Below are 16,837 nucleotides of genomic sequence, written 5' to 3' on the forward strand. Positions count from 1 at the left end.
GGTCACAATTCATTAAGGCCCTGTCAAAAATTATATTCTTAAAACTGACTTGGAGAAAGAACAATCCAGAGAGTAAATATTGAAGGGGTGGGGGCCAGGGAGAGCTGTATATGCCTTCTTGCCAAATTCAGAATGTTCTGTCCTGTTTTCAGGATGGGGATGTGTGTAGCCTCAAAGAGATTTTCACAAAAAATGTGGATCAGTGAAAATCCACCCTGTATTTCCATATACAAACAGAATATAAGCACTTAGTCAAGCAGAAGGAAAAGAGTATGTATACTTTATTCCAAAATTTTCTCAATGTGTTTTGGAGGAAAACATCATTTTCAGAGGAATAGTACCAAAAGCACTGACATATTCTTTGTATTTGCTATGGTAAAAAAAATATGGAGCATTAATTGTGCCAAACAACTGAGAGATGCGTAAGTGATAGTCAGACAATCACTCGGTTCCTTCTTCATGTGAAGTACTGGTAATGACGGCTGTTCCTCACCCAGGCACCAAAGGCCTGGCTGCGCAGTTCCTTCCACGCCTCTTGATATGAAGCAGCAGCTTCTTTGTACTCCCAGTATGTCCGCAGTCTCTTGGCTCTAAAGAGAGCAAATGATACTTGGGGTGGACTCCTCTACTCTCTGGTTCAAGGCGTGGCTGGACAAACATTCTATACTACCCTTTCATAGCCTTCTTGGGGCAGTGCCAAAAGCTGCAACCATCTGTTTGCTAAAAGATATTACTGTATACAGGAGGAAAGCTCGCTGGCAGTTCTGCCTTGCACAGAAAAGACTGCAGAACACAGAGCCTGAATCCAGGGTTCACTGCCTTGCAAAGAAACTGAAGGTGGACAATGACAGGCTTGGTTTCACAAAAGTTTGGGAAGAAAAGCAATCACCTCTCCACAAGGGCACCTAGGCTTTCCAAATACTTCCTCATTTGATTCTGGCAGAACTGGCCCTCTTATGAGGCAATCACCCAGGTGAACATTTTCTAAACATGTTAACCCTATAGAGCTTGCACAATAAAACTATCAATTTTCCACCAGGGTTTAAGCTTAAGCTTCTTGTGAGATGAGTGGCTATATAAATTTGGTATAGACAAGACAGGTAGACAGATAACAAGTCTGCTACTATAATATCTGTTGTCCCTTAACCAGTCCCTGCCTATTACCAACTCTGTGGCTAACATTCTGGGCTCTCTTGCAGAGGCATCTTCCAAGAAAACCAAGATCTGGCCTTTGCTACCCCGAAGAAATGGCACAGATGCCTGAATCGCTTGAGCTATGCAGCAACATGTCAAACCTAGAGAGGCTGGGTTGAGCTGGTTGCCAAATGACTGGCCCGTCTTACATGAGTGCAAAGTTGTGAAGACTTATGCCAGAAGAGGATCCTTCATAGGTCCTATATGGCTTGGCAAGCAGATACATGCAGGGCTATATATATTTCAGTCTATTCTCCCTATTTGGTTCCCTCATGCAGGGTAGGAATGAAGCAGAAGATTCAGGAAAAGACAAGTATTTTTCTGGGATACAGTGCCCAACCTCACATGAAATCCAGATGACATCTTCGCTTCAGGAATGCAAAACTAATCAAAACTTTCGATGAAAATCAAAACTAATGTATAGAATGCTGTGTTGGGGTTGGCATATGTTCACTCATCTCTATTCAATTTATATTTGTTTACATTCACATTTTATTAGCTGTATGGCCCTTGCCTGCACTGCATAATGCACCCACACAGCAGCCTGCTTGCGAGCTGCCAGGACTTGTGGCGTCTGTCAGCTTTCCCATTGACTGCTTCTTGGAAGCCAAAATGAAACTGCAAGTTGCCATTACACGAGGTCCTTGCTTAATAATGACAATGGGGACAGCCAGGATTGTTATCACATTGCTTAGCGATGGAAATTCCAACCCTAACTGCCATTGTAACCCAAGAACTATTTGTATTGAAAGTGGCAGTTGTCAAACTTTAACTACAAAAAAAAAATCTTTGCCTTCTCAGAAAAGCAGAAAAAAGCCAAAATCCTCTATCTTTGGTAGTTTAGATTTCATCTAATCTCATGCAAATATAAAGCAGAAAGCAGCTGCCTGCTCATCGTGGAAATGTGCCTAGGGCAAGTGATAGTTTTGAAAAATATTTTTGAAAAATGCAGGCATAGTGAAAATATGAGTAGCACTTGATCAAAATTTCGCAAGGAATGCACTATCACTCCATCATACCCAGGGTCAATCCCTGTCATTCAGAAAGATTTACTGCTCTATGAGATAGATCTGGGATGATAAGAGACAGGAAAAGCTAGGGCTGCTATGGAAATGAGGCAAAGCAGCACTCCCAATGGAGAAGACTCAGTATAAAGAAGCTGATCTTTAAAGCCTTCATGTGCACGTTCAGGTTCAAAACAGCAAAGAAAGAGCATCAGAACAAAATATGTGATGCACAGCAGTGGAAAACCAAAAACTGGATGCACTGAATAGGAGAGAAAGAAACCCTGAAATGACATGATCTGAGAAGAGAGTAAGGTGGGGTTAATAACAAGTCCTGGGAGAATTAAAAGTCTTACGTGAGAGTTTCTGGTAGGTTTTTCAGAGGAATGCTGGCCACCACCTCTAGAAAAGCATGGAAAAGTTCCACCTTGCAAATTCGAGATCTGTCATTAAGAGCAGAGCAAGTTCCAGTCAGACTTTCTGGCAAATTCCCATAGCAAAAGACCACAACAATAACTATTTGTGATTCTCTGCAAGATGCCCAGCTACCAAGAGAGTTGATGTTGGCGAATCAAACTGGTGTAGCTGGCTGATTACAAGAGAATCCAGTATCTGAATGCTTTACCGAAAGATACTCATTTAATCACTGCTGAACTTTTTTTAAAAAACTGTTCCTAAACCTCATAGTTCATAATCCAATAACAGGTGTATCATACCAATATGCACCACATATACCTGATTTTGGAGGGTATAGAAATGACACACACTGGAGATATTTGTGCTCAGTAACATCGAGTAATTGTAGGTGTCACCCTGTTATTGAAGGCTGCATTTTTGATAGCCTGGTATATAAATCTTTCATGCATCAAATTCAAATTCTGCAGTAACACTTTCAGCGTCAACCATGAGTATTGCAGATGACTACCTATTGACTATGAGTCATCAAGGCAATATAGTCCAGAATGTGGCCGCACGGGTGATTATGGGGGCGACACTGCGCACCCATATAACACCTTTCCTGCGCGAGCTGCACTGACTCCTGGTGATCTTTCGGGTGCGATTCAGGGTGATGGTCACCACCTTTACAGCACTCCATGGCTTAGGACCTGGGTATATACGAGATCCCCTTCTGCCACCAATAGCCTCCCACCGGCCAATAAGCTCCCACAGAGAGGGGCTCCTCAGGGTGCCGTCGGCCAAACAATGTAGACTGGCGACACCCAGGGGGAGAGCCTTCTCTGTGGGGGCACCAGCCCTCTGGAATGAGCTGCCCCTAAAGGTTCGTATGATCCTCGACCTGCGTACCTTTCGCCACGCCCTTAAGACTCTTTTGTTCCAACAGGCCGGGCTGGCTTAATATTTCATTTTCATTTTATTTAATTTGTATACCGCCCTACTCCCAAAGGACTCAGGGCGGTGAACAGGCACAGAATAAAAACACGTAAAATACAAAAATTAAGAACAGAAGTAAAATCAAATTAAATCAATTTAGCCCAAGACAAATTTAAAACCCCAGGTTAAGAACAAATTAAAATTTACATTAAAAAAAGAATGGGAAAGGTTAGGCCAGACCAGCCTGGTGAAATAGAAAGGTTTTAAGAGCGCGGCAGAAGGTGCATAGATCCGGGATCCTCCGTATCTCCGGGGGGAGCTCGTTCCAGATAGTAGGTGCCCCTATGAATTTTAAATTGGGTGTTTGCTAGCTTTTAACTTTGTGGGCCAAATTTTATATATTCGTTTTAAATTGTTTTTAAATTTTGTGAGTTTATATGTGTTTTAATATGGCTGTACACCGCCCTGAGTCCTTTGGGAGAAGGGCAGTATAGAAGTTCAATAAAATCAAATCAAAATCAATATATTAACTGTTAGCAATTACAAAAACCCTCTCCAGAATGACCACATTTGGGACAAAATATCCCTTAGATATTCACTCATAGGCTGCGCATGTTGATTAATAGATTGTTTACAACCCTACAGTTTCTTACAACTATACTCATTCGCTCTGGTTCGGGAGAACCAGTACTGATAAAAATTACCAGTTCAGGCAAACAGGTAGAAAAAAAAAAAGCTACCGGTTCGATCAAATGGGTAGTTAAAAAGCTACTGGTTCACCAGTATTTCCGACGATCAGCTGTCAGAACAGGAAATCCTGCTTTCTAGCGAAGCTGAATCACGCGGCACAGCTGTTTCCCCCCCCCCCCGTTCTACTTACCTACTGGTCTTCTTTTTCCATGCGAAGCGCACGTTTGCCACGCAGCATGCTTTTGGCATGCACTGTGCATGTGCGCGCACTTAGTGCGCACCACACATGCGTGGGCAGCGAACCAGTGGCGATCCACAGAGGATTTCACCACTGAAGTGATCACCATACAACCAGCATGGCTTATCCCCTTCTCCAGAAAACACTGGGCAAAAGTTACTTGTTAGCTCATGCAAGGCTTTAAACTATTTGCTCAAACTTCTGCTTTTTCTCAATCAACCCAAAGATCCCCCATTTTGCCATCCAAGAGGCTGGTTCTATTGAACTGCAACAAGGACGCTTCCATCGCTCTCTAGGCAGAGCCGAGGCAGACAGGAATTTGTTGGCAAGAAGAGGCACATGACATGCCAAAGTAATAAATCAGCCACAGGCAACAGGAAATTTAAAATCCAAGCAAATATTTAATAACTATACCTTGAATCCATATCACCAAATAAGGACAAAGAATACTAAGAGTGCATCTACAGTTTATTTATTTAATCAATTAACTGATCTATATATTATATTGATGCAGACTTTCACGGCCAGCACCAATCACAAGTGTGTTACAAAGCAGACTACTTTCACCTATGAAGATGCCAGCCACAGTTGCTGGCAAAACTTCAGGACATCATCAGTAAGTGGACCACAGCCTAGTCAGAAGCTCATCATATTGCATCTAATTATCTCATACAGCAGTCTCATAAACTGTTCAGAATTTCACAATCTGAATCCTAACCCTTCTTAGGACGTTTTGCAAAGTTTTTTGATGGCAGTTTTTCAATTCTTTTATAACAGGTGGAGAAAACAACTTCCCACATGTGGACGCCATCTACAGTTGCAAGAAAAAGTATGTGAACCCCTTGGGATTATGTGGAGTTTTGCATGAATTGGTCATAAAATGTGCTCTGAACTTAATCTAAATCACAATAATAGAAAAACACAGTCTGCTTAAAATAATACTACCCAAACATTAGATGTTGCCATGGTTTAATTGAACATAACATGTAAACATTCACAGTGCAGGGAAGAAAAAGTATGTGAGCCCCTAGCCTAATGACTTCTCCAAGAGCTAATTGGAGCCAGGAGTGAGCCAACCTTGACTCCAATCAGTGTGATGTTATTGGATGTGTTGCTGACAACTGTCCTGCCCTTTAAAAACACACACCTGTTTTGGGTTTACTGGTTTCAAGAAGCACTGTCTGATGTGAACCATGCCTCGCAGAAAAGAGCTCTCAGAAGACCTATGATCAAGAATCGTTAACTTGCATGAAGCTGGCAAGGGTTACAAAAGTATCTCCAAAAGCCTTGATGTTCATGTGTCCACGGTAAGACAGTCTACAAATGGAGAAAGTTTAGCACTGTTGCTACTCTCCCTAGGCGTAGTCATCCTGTAAAAATGACTGCAAGAGCACAGCGCAGAATGCTTCATGAGGTAAAGAAGAATCCTAGAGTGTCAGCTAAAGACCTACAGAAATCTCTGGCACATGCTAACATTTTTGTTGACACATCTACAATAAGGAAAACATTAAACAAGAATGGAGTACATGGGAGGACACCACGGAGGAAGCCATTGCTGTCCAAAAAAAATATTGCAGCACGTTTGAAGTTTGCAAAAGAGCACCTGGATGTTCCACAGCACTACTGGCAAAATATACTGTGAAACCAAAATTGAGTTGTTTGGGAAGAACACACAACACTATGTGTGGAGAAAAAAAGGCACAGCACTCCAATATCAAAACCTCATCCCCACTGTAAAACATTGCAGAGGGAGCATCATGGTTTGGGCCTGCTTTGCTGCCTCAGGGCCTGGACGGATTGTTGTCATTGATGGGAAAATGAATTCCAGAGTTTATCAAGACATTTTGCAGGAAAACGTACGACCATCTGTCCGCCAACTGAAGCTCCGCAGAGAATGGGTGATGCAACAGGACAATGACCCAAAGCATACAAGTAATTCAACAAAAAAATGGCTTCAACAGCACAGAATACGCCTTCTGGAGTGGCCCAGTCAGAGTCCTGACCTCAACCCGATTGAAATGCTGTGGCATGGCCTTAAGAAAGCGATTCACACCAGACATCCCAAGAATATTGCTACACTGAAACAGTTTTGTGAAGAGGAGTGGTCCAAAATTACTCCAGATCGTTGTGCAGGTCTGATCTGCAACTACAGGAAACATTTGGTTGAGGTTATTGCTGCCAAAGGAGGGTCAACCAGTTATTAAGTCCAAAGGTTCACATACTTTTTCCTCCCTGCTCTGTGAATGTTTACATGTTATGTTCAATTAAACCATGGCAACATCTAATGTTTGTGTAGTATTATTTTAAGCAGACTGTGTTTTTCTATTGTTGTGACTTAGATGAAGTTCAGAGCACATTTTATGACCAATTCATGCAAAACTCCACGTAATCCCAAGGGGTTCACATACTTTTTCTTGCAATCTTGTAGTGATCATCCACTACCACTACAAGTTGAAAAATTTGGTCTTGTTTGCGCAGAAGATTTAAGGGGCAAAACAGAAATGTAAGTCTTCATTTCCTCTCCTTAACACACTTCCACTAATCCCATACACCATTATTTTCCCTAATGTTGGTTTTACGGGGCCAAAATGTGCTCCTAAAATTACCCCCAAATATTGGCTGTATTCACTTTGGTGACACTAAGAGTTCAAGTTATGCCCCTACAGAAATCAGACGAAAAATCAGGAAGTCCCTGGCTGCTAAAACATTGCCCACAGGTGATCCAACAGTCTGAGCAGCAAGGGCAAGAGAAAAGGAAGGCATTTTCAACAAAGAATGGTTTTTGTTCTTAAAAACAAACCATTCTGTGATTTTCTAATATTAATTACTGAAGTTCTCTAAGTCCAATAGCATGGATTTTCAGGGCCATGCTTTAAAGTCAGTTTGTGCTACCACACATAAGACTCTCAAGCAACTCTGCAAGAAACTAAACAATAAGCAAATCATTCAGGTTTTTTCCCCAAAAGAGATCCAGGATGAAGTATTGACAACCAGAGCGCTCAAATCCCCCCCCCCTTTTTTTTGCCATTCAGTGATCTTCCAATCCCCCCCCCCGACACACATACACACCCCTACCCGTGAACTCCACACTGTGTGTGAAGGGATCTAGGCAGAATCTCTAGGCGAGCACATGTACCTGGATATCAAGCTCCCAATCCTTTTCTTGGAAGTCCCTTGTCTAAAACCATGTGAAGTGACATCTAATGGATGCTCTGGGACAGCACTCCAACTGATAGCTGAAAAATAGGGTGAGAGAGGTTACTTTCAAAGAAACAGGTGCTATTTCTATTGCTGCAAAACAATTCCTTCAGACTGACGACAACAGTATGATTTTGCTTCTACAGTTCAGGAAATCTATTTCACCAGCTTTTCCAGAAGTCCCTTCCCGCAACTCTTAGTGTGCTACCTACCTTAAAACTTCTTATATGAATTAACCTTTTTCACAGGATCTTTAGTATAGTTTTCAAGCTACACCCCATCTCAGACAGTGTCCAAGGACCATGAGCTTCTTTCATAAATTTACGTAAGATTCAGAGTACCGTTTTCTTGGAAAGCAAGCTTAGAAGTAAAGTCACTCTCCTAATTGGTCAGTACTATAAATACCAGGCTAAAAAGCAGATGCCATGTAGTTACTTTTATTAGAACTGCTACAGTAACAGAATCTTGCAAGTCTCATTGTGCTTTACTTCCTCCCTCTTTTATCTTCATGAGAATTAAGGAGATGGCCTAAGAAGTTTTGTAAATCATTTTCTTGGCCTGGGCTTAAGCTTTGTTTATCTGGTTGCTGCCTTGATAAGGATCTTCCTTCTATCTTTCAAGGTCTAGACCAGTGATGGCTAACCTTTTTGCCATCGCGTGCCAAAAGCTGGGGGAGTGCTGACTTCCGGTGGGCCCAGATGGCCCAAAAATCAGCTGGCCAGTACACGCATGCATGCTGGAGCTGAGTTAGGGCAACGCTCACGTGCCCACCAATATGGCTAGGCATGCCACCTGTGGGCACGCGGGTCTTAGTTTCACCATCACGGGTCTAGACTCACTACACAATTCTATTAACTAGTGGTTCAGAATAACTGCTGATTTCTAAGATTCTTTTGAAGTTCCCAGAACTGACTGTGACTTCACCTATGTGAGGGATTGTCTATTTCCCCGGGGTGTTGTGTTCAAACTGGCTTGGCATAACTTAGTTTCCTTCAATTCAACAATGCCATCTCCCAGGTCTCTGAAAGTGCACCTTCTCTGCCATAACACCTGCCCTCTGGAATGAAATTTCCCCCGAATCTGGATGGTTCCCACCCTTCTGGCATTTCAAAGGACTCTAAAGACTTGCTTCTTTGCCCAGTCCTTTGGCTAGGATGGGTAAGCCTCTTCGGATTTTGTTGCTGCCCGGTTTTGTCGTCTCTGTTTCTTCCTTATTGCTGCATTCTTGTTTTGTAGTTTTGTTTTTATGAATTGCCCACAGCTATTGGGAATCAGGCAGTTTACAAAGTAAATGAAATATCAATCAGGAATCAATTCATCAACCAGTAACATGTTTATTTATTAGGTAAGTGTACATGCAAACGCATGTGAAAAATAAAAACTCACCACCTTGTCATTAATTAAACCTTCTCCTCCTAGCTCATCAGTTGTCTTTCCTACGTCACAGTGACACCACTGCAAGTTACTATTATAGGAATTTGCTTAAAGATCCAGCCACGGACTGCACAGCTCTGGTAACAGACTGAAGATGCAGTTCCCACAACACATCAGCTCACCACAACCTATTCTAATAAGCAAGGATATGAAAGGGCAAAAGAGAATTCTCACAAATTCACCCCCTTCATATTCCTTCCGTGATATTTACCTGTGCCACAGGACACTAACTTTCCTTGTCCCAGAACATTGCCAGACTTGGCTGCTTCACGACTATGGATGAAACCTAGCTGGGACTGTAGAATTTCCAACTCTTGAACCTGGAAACCATCTGGCAAATGTGAGACTAGATGACACCTAGGAAGGAGGGGAGGAATAATGTCATATATATGTATGTGTGCGTGTGTGTGTACACACAATATATATATATACATATATATACATATACATATACATATACATACATACATACATACATACATACATACATATATATATGACTTGTTTACTGCCAGTCTCGCTTTTCATTCAGCAATAACAAAAGGTCATCCATTTGGTATAAAAAAGCAAACATTCTGGCCACATCCTCTATATCACTGTAAACAAATCCTCAGAATAGAGAAGATTTTGCATACAGAGCTAATTTTGCAGAGAGACAGATCAAGGTTAGACCAATTTATGTGTTTCACAGAGCAGTTAAAATTATGGCCAATGGAAGTGAAACTGTCAATGATCAGAGATGTACTGCTTTCGTCCTTTGCTTATTTTAAACAGGTTTCTATCCCTTAAAGCTGTAAAGAAGAGTTGTGGGATTATTAAGACATTCTTGTTAAATCTTGGAAGCAATACAAGATTTGGGAGAAGCAGAAAACAAGAAAAAGAACAATTCTCTGTCCCTCAGCAATTAATCAGCTATTTGGCAATAGCCAAATAAAATATGAACAGGATCTTAATTTGCTTAATATGAATTGCACATTTTTGCAATATAAAGACCTCTCCAAATTCAGGATGCTTAGGATAGAATGTTCATCACCAGAGTGAAGGGGAGGAAAAAAAAGACTATGCTAACAAGAAGCTAAACAGCTGCACTAAACTTAATCCACTCATTTTCTACCAGTTTGCCCAAGAGGTAGGTTCTATAAACGCGCTGGGACAGACTAAATAAAAAAATCTTGAAAAAAATCATCCAGCGCAGTTTCCAGGATGACCTATTTTTGAAAACAACCCCTCTCCAAATCCATTAAGATGTCAGTTACCCAGGACCTTGCTAGCATTAAAAGTAAGCAAAAAATTTAGACCTAGGTGCACACATCTTTTTCATCATGAATAATCTCCATAAACTCAAGAAGTGGTTTGCTCTTCCAGGTAACTGCATCTCTTGCCATCCCATCACAACTGCTGAGAATTTACAGAAGGGACAAGGTATCCCTTCATGTTGCACTTGTGCATTGAGCAGAGGAACTGCAGAAGTGCTGTGCTGTCCCATCATGATTGCCTAGTTATAACTCACTCACCTTGCCACAATGGCCCTGTGCAGAGCTTCCCGATTGTAGGGGCACTGACCCACCACCAAGGCTGGCAGGTAGATAGGCTGCTGAAGGAAATGCATCAGAAGTGCTCCCTGCCAGCCAAGAACATTCAAGCGTGCCAGTTTATCACTACAAGACATGGAGGCTGTCTGGGCTCCACGGCCTGGTTTGATCCGTAGCAACCCTATGGTATGATATTCAATGCCTGGCCTTCGGGAATCCATTGTTTCTCCTTGGACACATTTGGCCCCTGTTCTATGCAGATCCACTATTTGGGTTCCTCTAAGGTGATCAGCTGGGAACTCTGAATTATTGATAGAATTGCTATCATCCATTCTTGGTTTCTTGGGAGAGGAACCAGTGACTGTTTCTTCAATCTCCCTTTTATAGCTCTCTTGTACCCTGCAGTCACTCCTGCCCATTCTGGGTACTTTTTGGGGGCTCAGGAGCAAACATGGCTGGGCATCCATTTCCATCATTGGGATAATGGAGCCATCCCCACCTACAAAAAACAGGAGAGTGTACAACTTAAAGAGTAGAAGAGACATATTTTCAACATCAGAGAACAATTATCTAATGATAAGGAATTATGTCTTGGTAAGAGGCCAACGTAGGCAATTTCCTGAGAAACCTAGGCAATTTCCCTTCATTATTAAATTCCATAAAATATAAGCACAGGAACAAAAATATCCTCTAGTAAATAGGAATATATTAACAATCCTGCTTTTATTTGTAATACAGTATTATAAATAAAAATAACAATTGAGTTGGAACCACCACTAACTTTCTATGAACAGATTTAAGAATCTTCTAGCCAGAATATGTATAACGAGCCAAAATATTATATTATCTGCAAGCATCAGTGAAATTTCAGAAAGACTTCACTTTAAGTGGATCTACCAGAAACTAGCTGTAGGGCTAGTTCTCATTTGAATGATTCTATGATTTCATAACCAAACAAAGTATATGTAAATTGGAATAGTTTTTAAGGTTTAAATTGATTTGAACCTCTACGTCTGGACTTTTGCATATATTTACTCAATAATATATACAATTATCAAAGCAACAGCATTTTATTTACAACAAATAACAGAGAATCTTTGAGGCTCAGGGTTGAAATGAGGGGTCCTTGGTGCATTTGGAGCTTTTTTTCTTGCAGAAGTTTCATTACCCAAACCTAGGTAACATCATGCACTAGTTTGGGCAATGAAATGTCTACAAGAAAACAACCGAGCTCAGAGAGCACCAAGGACCCCTAATTTGCAACAGATTAAAAAGACATCAGCCAATAATTTTGTATTTTTTTAAAAAAATTATATCCAGCCTTTCCATACAGAGAATGTAAAGGCATTTCCCATTTTGTGATCTCGAGAAGTTTTTGAGGTGACTTATCAAAGTGAGCTACTGATCCAAATAACTTTCATGATCTCTCCAGTCCACTCTGTTGTCCCATTAAGAAACTGAATACTTCCACTACCTAAACTTTAACTCCCTTCTTTCCACCACAACATATACTCAAATAAAATGCAGCAGTACTAAGTCACCTACCAAGGAGTCAATTAAAGAAAGAGAAGCAATTCTTCCAAATATGAGAAAGTCAATTAAATTATTCCAATAATACTTACAAGGTGTGCGACTGGTGAAAAAAACAAAGCTGATAAGCGGTTTGAGAAGCCATTTCCCTTTTTCGGTTCCAGGGGTGAAAATGCTAGGCTCCTGACCTACAGCAGCTAGCCAAAGTTGATGAATAAGATACCTGATGGGCAAGAGGATAGAATCCTTAGAAGGCACAGAATAATCGCCATTCTTAAGACACGGGAGAGAAATATGGCCCCAGAACTTTGTTAAATAATTATGAACACTTGTTTTTTGCTGCTGAAAAGACAGGTAAACTGATTAATGAAAAATACAAGTGAGGGGGCTCTTTCAGCCAGAAAGAATTGAGAATAGAATTTGGTAACTGCCAGGAATAACTTAGGACAATTATTGCAGTTGGAGGCATTATTTACATTTACTTATTTACATCTACAATCCACCTTTCCTAAAAATGCCCTGCAATAAGTATCACTTTTAGAAAACCAATGCAGGTATTCCTCGAATGTTCACTTAGTAAATCTTCAAAGTTACAATATCCCTGCCAAAAGTACTTACGACCTGGTCCCAAAATCACATATCTTGCAGCATCACAGCAGTTGTTCGCCCTTATGAATGACTGTAGAGACGCTACAACATGCTCCTTTGGCACCAAGCCTGAGAGCCCCATGCTCGCCTCCTGCACAGCCTTGGGTGCCAGAGCCCTTGTCCAGCCAAACGGAGAAGCGCCAGGCTGGTCTCTCCCCTTCCCTTCCGAGCCCTCCCTCCCCCACTCCCATGCAGGGTGCATTCTGAGGCCTTTTCCAAATTATAAGAGGGGCTCCTAATCAAACCTGCTTTCCAGCTCCATCGCATTTCTCCCTGCAGCTCAAGACACTCTTATTTCACTGGAAAAAAAGGATGAAATAAGTAGGGTAACCAAAGAAGAATCCTCTGAAGTTGTTGCTTTTCCCAGTGCAGAGCAGGAGAGACCATACAATTCCATGAGACAATTTTGGGGAATGACCAAGTCTGTTGTCTGGAAGCTTCCTCTAAAAAGAACCCTAAAAAGAAAAGGAAGACCAGCATTTCCAACTTTCTGCAAGTCATTTCTGGAAGTTGCCTAGTGGAGTTGCATGGTCTCTCCTGCTCCGCATTGGGGAAAGCGACAACTTTGGAGAATTCTTCTTTGGTTTCCCTGCATGCTTCTTGCTTTTGCGACACAGCTTTTCCATTTCTCCAGCAAAAGCAGAGTGTCTTGAGCTGTGGGGTAAAACACGGCAGAGCTGGAAAGGTGGTTTGATTAGGAGCCCCTCTTGCGATTTGAAAAAGGCCTCAGTGCGTTCGGCAAATGAGGGGCGCGGGGCGGAGGCACGCCATGTCCTCCAGCTCCACGGTAGTGCAATTGCTTAAATCTGGGCACTGTTCTGCCCCAAAGAACAGTGCCCAGTACGGACCCCAAAGAATGCAGCACACACAAAGTCTGTACAAACCTTAGTTTACTAAATTAAATCAGTCTTTTTCAAACAAAGGCTGTTAATTAACTTTCTTAACAGCCTACAAGAATCCAAAGAATAAATAATCGTAATCTTACTATGGTTGGCAGAAAGCCCAGAAGTAATTTGCAGAGAACTAAGATCAAGACACAAAGGACAGTGAACGAAGTTGTTCCCTGCAAATTGCCTCAGTCGTTGTCCTTCCTTAAATAGTCTAAGGGAGTGGCCAATTAGCCCCAAGCCTTACTCTCGAGGAGACCTCCTCCTGAGGAGCCACTCCTGCCTTTTGGCAGCTCTGCGCGCCCATGCATCGAGAAGAGGCTCCTCCTCTTCTTTCTCTTCACTTATGGGAGCTTCTGGAGGTTCTGAAGGCCCTGGCTGAATCCCCGCCTCTGGCACCACATCTTCTTCAGCCTTCTCATTGTCCGACTTGAGTGCCAGCTGCACAGGCTGCTGGCGCAGCACCACACCAGCCTCCTCGCTGTCGGAATCAGCTACTAGCTGCACAGGCTGCTGACGGGCCACAACAGGCAGTTCAGTGCTCCAGCAAGTGGCAGGGCAGGGCTGCGCCCACTTGTGAGAAAAGCTGGGCTCGGCAGGAAAGGGAAGAGGATGGCCAGGTGCTTCTTCGCCTGTCTGGACAAGGGCTCCGACCTCCAAGGCCACACAGGAGATGAGTGTGGGCAGTGTGGGGCTCTCAGACATAGTGCCAAAGGTGAGCAATTGATGACAGGGTGGGGAAGAAAGCCCAAGCAGCTTGGGACCCCAAGGGGTGGGAAGAGCCTGGGACCTCTCAGTCGGTGGGGGGAGGCCAGAGGCAGTGATCTTATCCCTCCCATGGTCCTCCCATTTCCTGAGGTATCCCACGCGCTTTTAACAACCCGTGCATTTGTTTAACTAATGCATTGGGGAGTGGAGGGGTGGGGTTTGTTCATTTAACAAGTTCCAATTATCAAATCCTCTTGGCAGGCTCCATTACATTCGTAACTTAACTGTAAAGCATCAACAAGAAAATCAATCTCCCTTCAAAAGAAAGTAGAAAAAATAAGCGTTGCTGTGATGTACAAGTGTTGGGTTAGGACCGGGGAAGCCCAAATTCAAGCCTACCCTCAGACTTTGAGCCACATGCTCTTTCTCAGCTTAACTACAGGATAGTTTGGTATTTGGCCCAGAAAGAGAGGCATTAACCAGAATCCAAAATGTTAGCATGATTGCCAGAAGCTGGGAGAAAAGAGGTTTAGCTCAGGATCCAATCTCTGCAGGAACAAGAGAGGCCTTCGCACAGATAGCCAGATTCATGCCCCTTGGAGTATAAGAAGTGGGCTTAGCCTAGGAATGGAGAAGCAGCTGGGCACAGTTCTTTCAGCTGACGCCCGACTCCTCTTCCTGGCAGCTCCCTTAGGAATCAACCAGCCTTCCCAAACTGCTCGGCGGCCACGTCCTGAATTCTCTCGCACCTACCTCTGGAAGCTTCTCTTGGCCACCACCTCCGCATGACTGTCGTTGAGGACGTCCCCTGTAAAGCAGCAGCGCGCCCGAGTCAGAAGGAGCCGGAGGAGCCGGGTCGGCCCTCGCGCCCCACCGAACCTCGCTTACCGGTCTCCCTCATCTCGGACTGGCCGATACACTTCGTGCCGGTTCCCATGGCCACGACTTCCTTCACGGCTAAGGGGAGAAAGGCAGGTCACGCGACGGGGGAAGAGCAGGACCCCTCAGGCCTGGCCCCCGCCCCGCCGTCCCCCGCCTGCCACTCGTCTCCCTGCCGAGGGCCTCACCGGAAGGCGCCCCGCCACCTTCCGCTCGCTCTGTCCGCAGCACCGCCGCCAGCTCAGTCCATTCGCGCGTGCCGCGGCCCGGCTTCCCCTGCTTCGGCAGCCGCGCTTCATAATGGCGGTAGCAGAGAGCCGCCACTTGGTCTACGTCCCACATGGCCCAGGGCGGAAGGAGGGCGGACAGGACCGGAAGCGGCGCATCCCTCCCTTTTCCGGCGGAAACGAAAGACAAAATAAAGGTTCTCCCAAAGCAAGAACACGGCGTCGTCCCGGCGCTCGGAGGAGGCGGGACCCGACCCTGGTTTTCGGTGGTCTCGCGAGGTTGGCGTCGCCCCGACCCCGATCCCCCGCCGAGCGAGCTGCCTAAAGCCAGGTTTCGCCGTCAGGGAGCTGCTAGTCAAGGCTCGAAGCGTGGCGAGGTTAGGGCCACTGTTTCAGCTATGCTCGTAGCAGAGTTTTCCCTATTCTCTTCCATGTTTTGCTTTCTTTTGGAAAGCTCTTTAATGAACATTATTAAGAAAGGCCACTCATTCTATATAACAATCCTTCCGCTTTTTGAAGACTAGCTTGCTTGCTTGCTTGCCCATCCATCTTGCCCAGTGGCCACTCTGGACAATTTACAAACGTCTTGGTTGTCTTTTCCTGATTGTTGAAACACGCCCAAATCCCTTTAACTGGTTAAGGGCTGGTTTAGACTCTTCACTATCTTGGTGAGCCTTCTTCAGAACCTGCCTCATTTTGAACTGTGGTATCTAGATCTGATATGGTATTCCAAATGGAGAACGGCCAGGGAATTATTTGTTTACATTTCATATTTCTAAACGGCCCATCTCTCTCAAAGAGAGAGTATATCTCAAAATATCCTTTCCCATTTTCGGAAATGTGTCACTCTCTTCATTTATGTTTAACGTTTGGTCAACAAGGACACTGATCTTTTTCACAAGCATTGCTGCCAAGCCAAATCTCACTCCCACTCAAGTCAAATATCTTGCATTAAACAATTACTTGACGGTTGATGGACCGGGAACTGGTTTTTAATTTTGTTTTTTTACTGTATCAACTAATTGTGAGAAGTGAAATGCAGAATGGTGTAAACAGAACAATAAAAACAAACTTTATGAGCTAGGCTGCTGCAGGCTGTAATATAATGAAAGCAATTTCTGAATGCAGCATTACCTGGTGCTATCAGAATGGAATAAATACTGAGTAGCTTTTTTTATGGGAAGAATCAAGGAAGCTGTAGTGGCTCCCTTCTGTTAGCTTACCAACACTGAAATGTACTGGCTAGTAAGAGGTGGAGAATGAAATTGGAACATCTAATCACTGGTATCCTAACTTTTACATTCAGTGGAATTAAGATGGTGTTGGGACTGAACTC

The 16,837-nt window shown here is 43.5% G+C and overlaps 1 protein-coding gene across 4 annotated transcripts; it reads right to left on the minus strand.

The window, feature by feature from the left end:
* Positions 1-263: 263 nt before the first annotated feature.
* Positions 264-15,788, minus strand: ADAT1 (adenosine deaminase tRNA specific 1). 4 transcript variants are annotated; one of them, XM_087877081.1, is made up of 10 exons: positions 15,463-15,717; positions 15,284-15,352; positions 15,149-15,203; positions 12,245-12,375; positions 10,605-11,121; positions 9,302-9,447; positions 7,602-7,694; positions 4,658-4,784; positions 2,555-2,641; positions 318-590 (listed from the first exon to the last, which is right to left on the minus strand). In XM_087877081.1, exons 1-10 carry the CDS (start codon positions 15,614-15,616, stop codon positions 458-460), a joined length of 1,512 nt encoding a protein of 503 aa, XP_087733207.1. In that variant the 5' UTR covers positions 15,617-15,717; the 3' UTR covers positions 318-457. The 4 variants fall into 4 exon arrangements, with proteins under 4 accessions (XP_034282646.1, XP_087733205.1, XP_087733207.1 ...); XM_034426755.3 differs by lacking the exon at positions 4,658-4,784 and having other exon boundaries at positions 264-590; positions 7,595-7,694; positions 15,463-15,788; XM_087877079.1 differs by lacking the exons at positions 2,555-2,641; positions 4,658-4,784 and having other exon boundaries at positions 264-590; positions 7,595-7,694; positions 15,463-15,769.
* Between the last annotated feature and the right edge of the window lie 1,049 nt (positions 15,789-16,837).

Source organism: Pantherophis guttatus, chromosome 11 (assembly GCF_059756535.1).
Source record: "Pantherophis guttatus breed Tessera chromosome 11, ASM5975653v1, whole genome shotgun sequence".
Lineage (NCBI taxonomy): Eukaryota > Metazoa > Chordata > Lepidosauria > Squamata > Colubridae > Pantherophis > Pantherophis guttatus.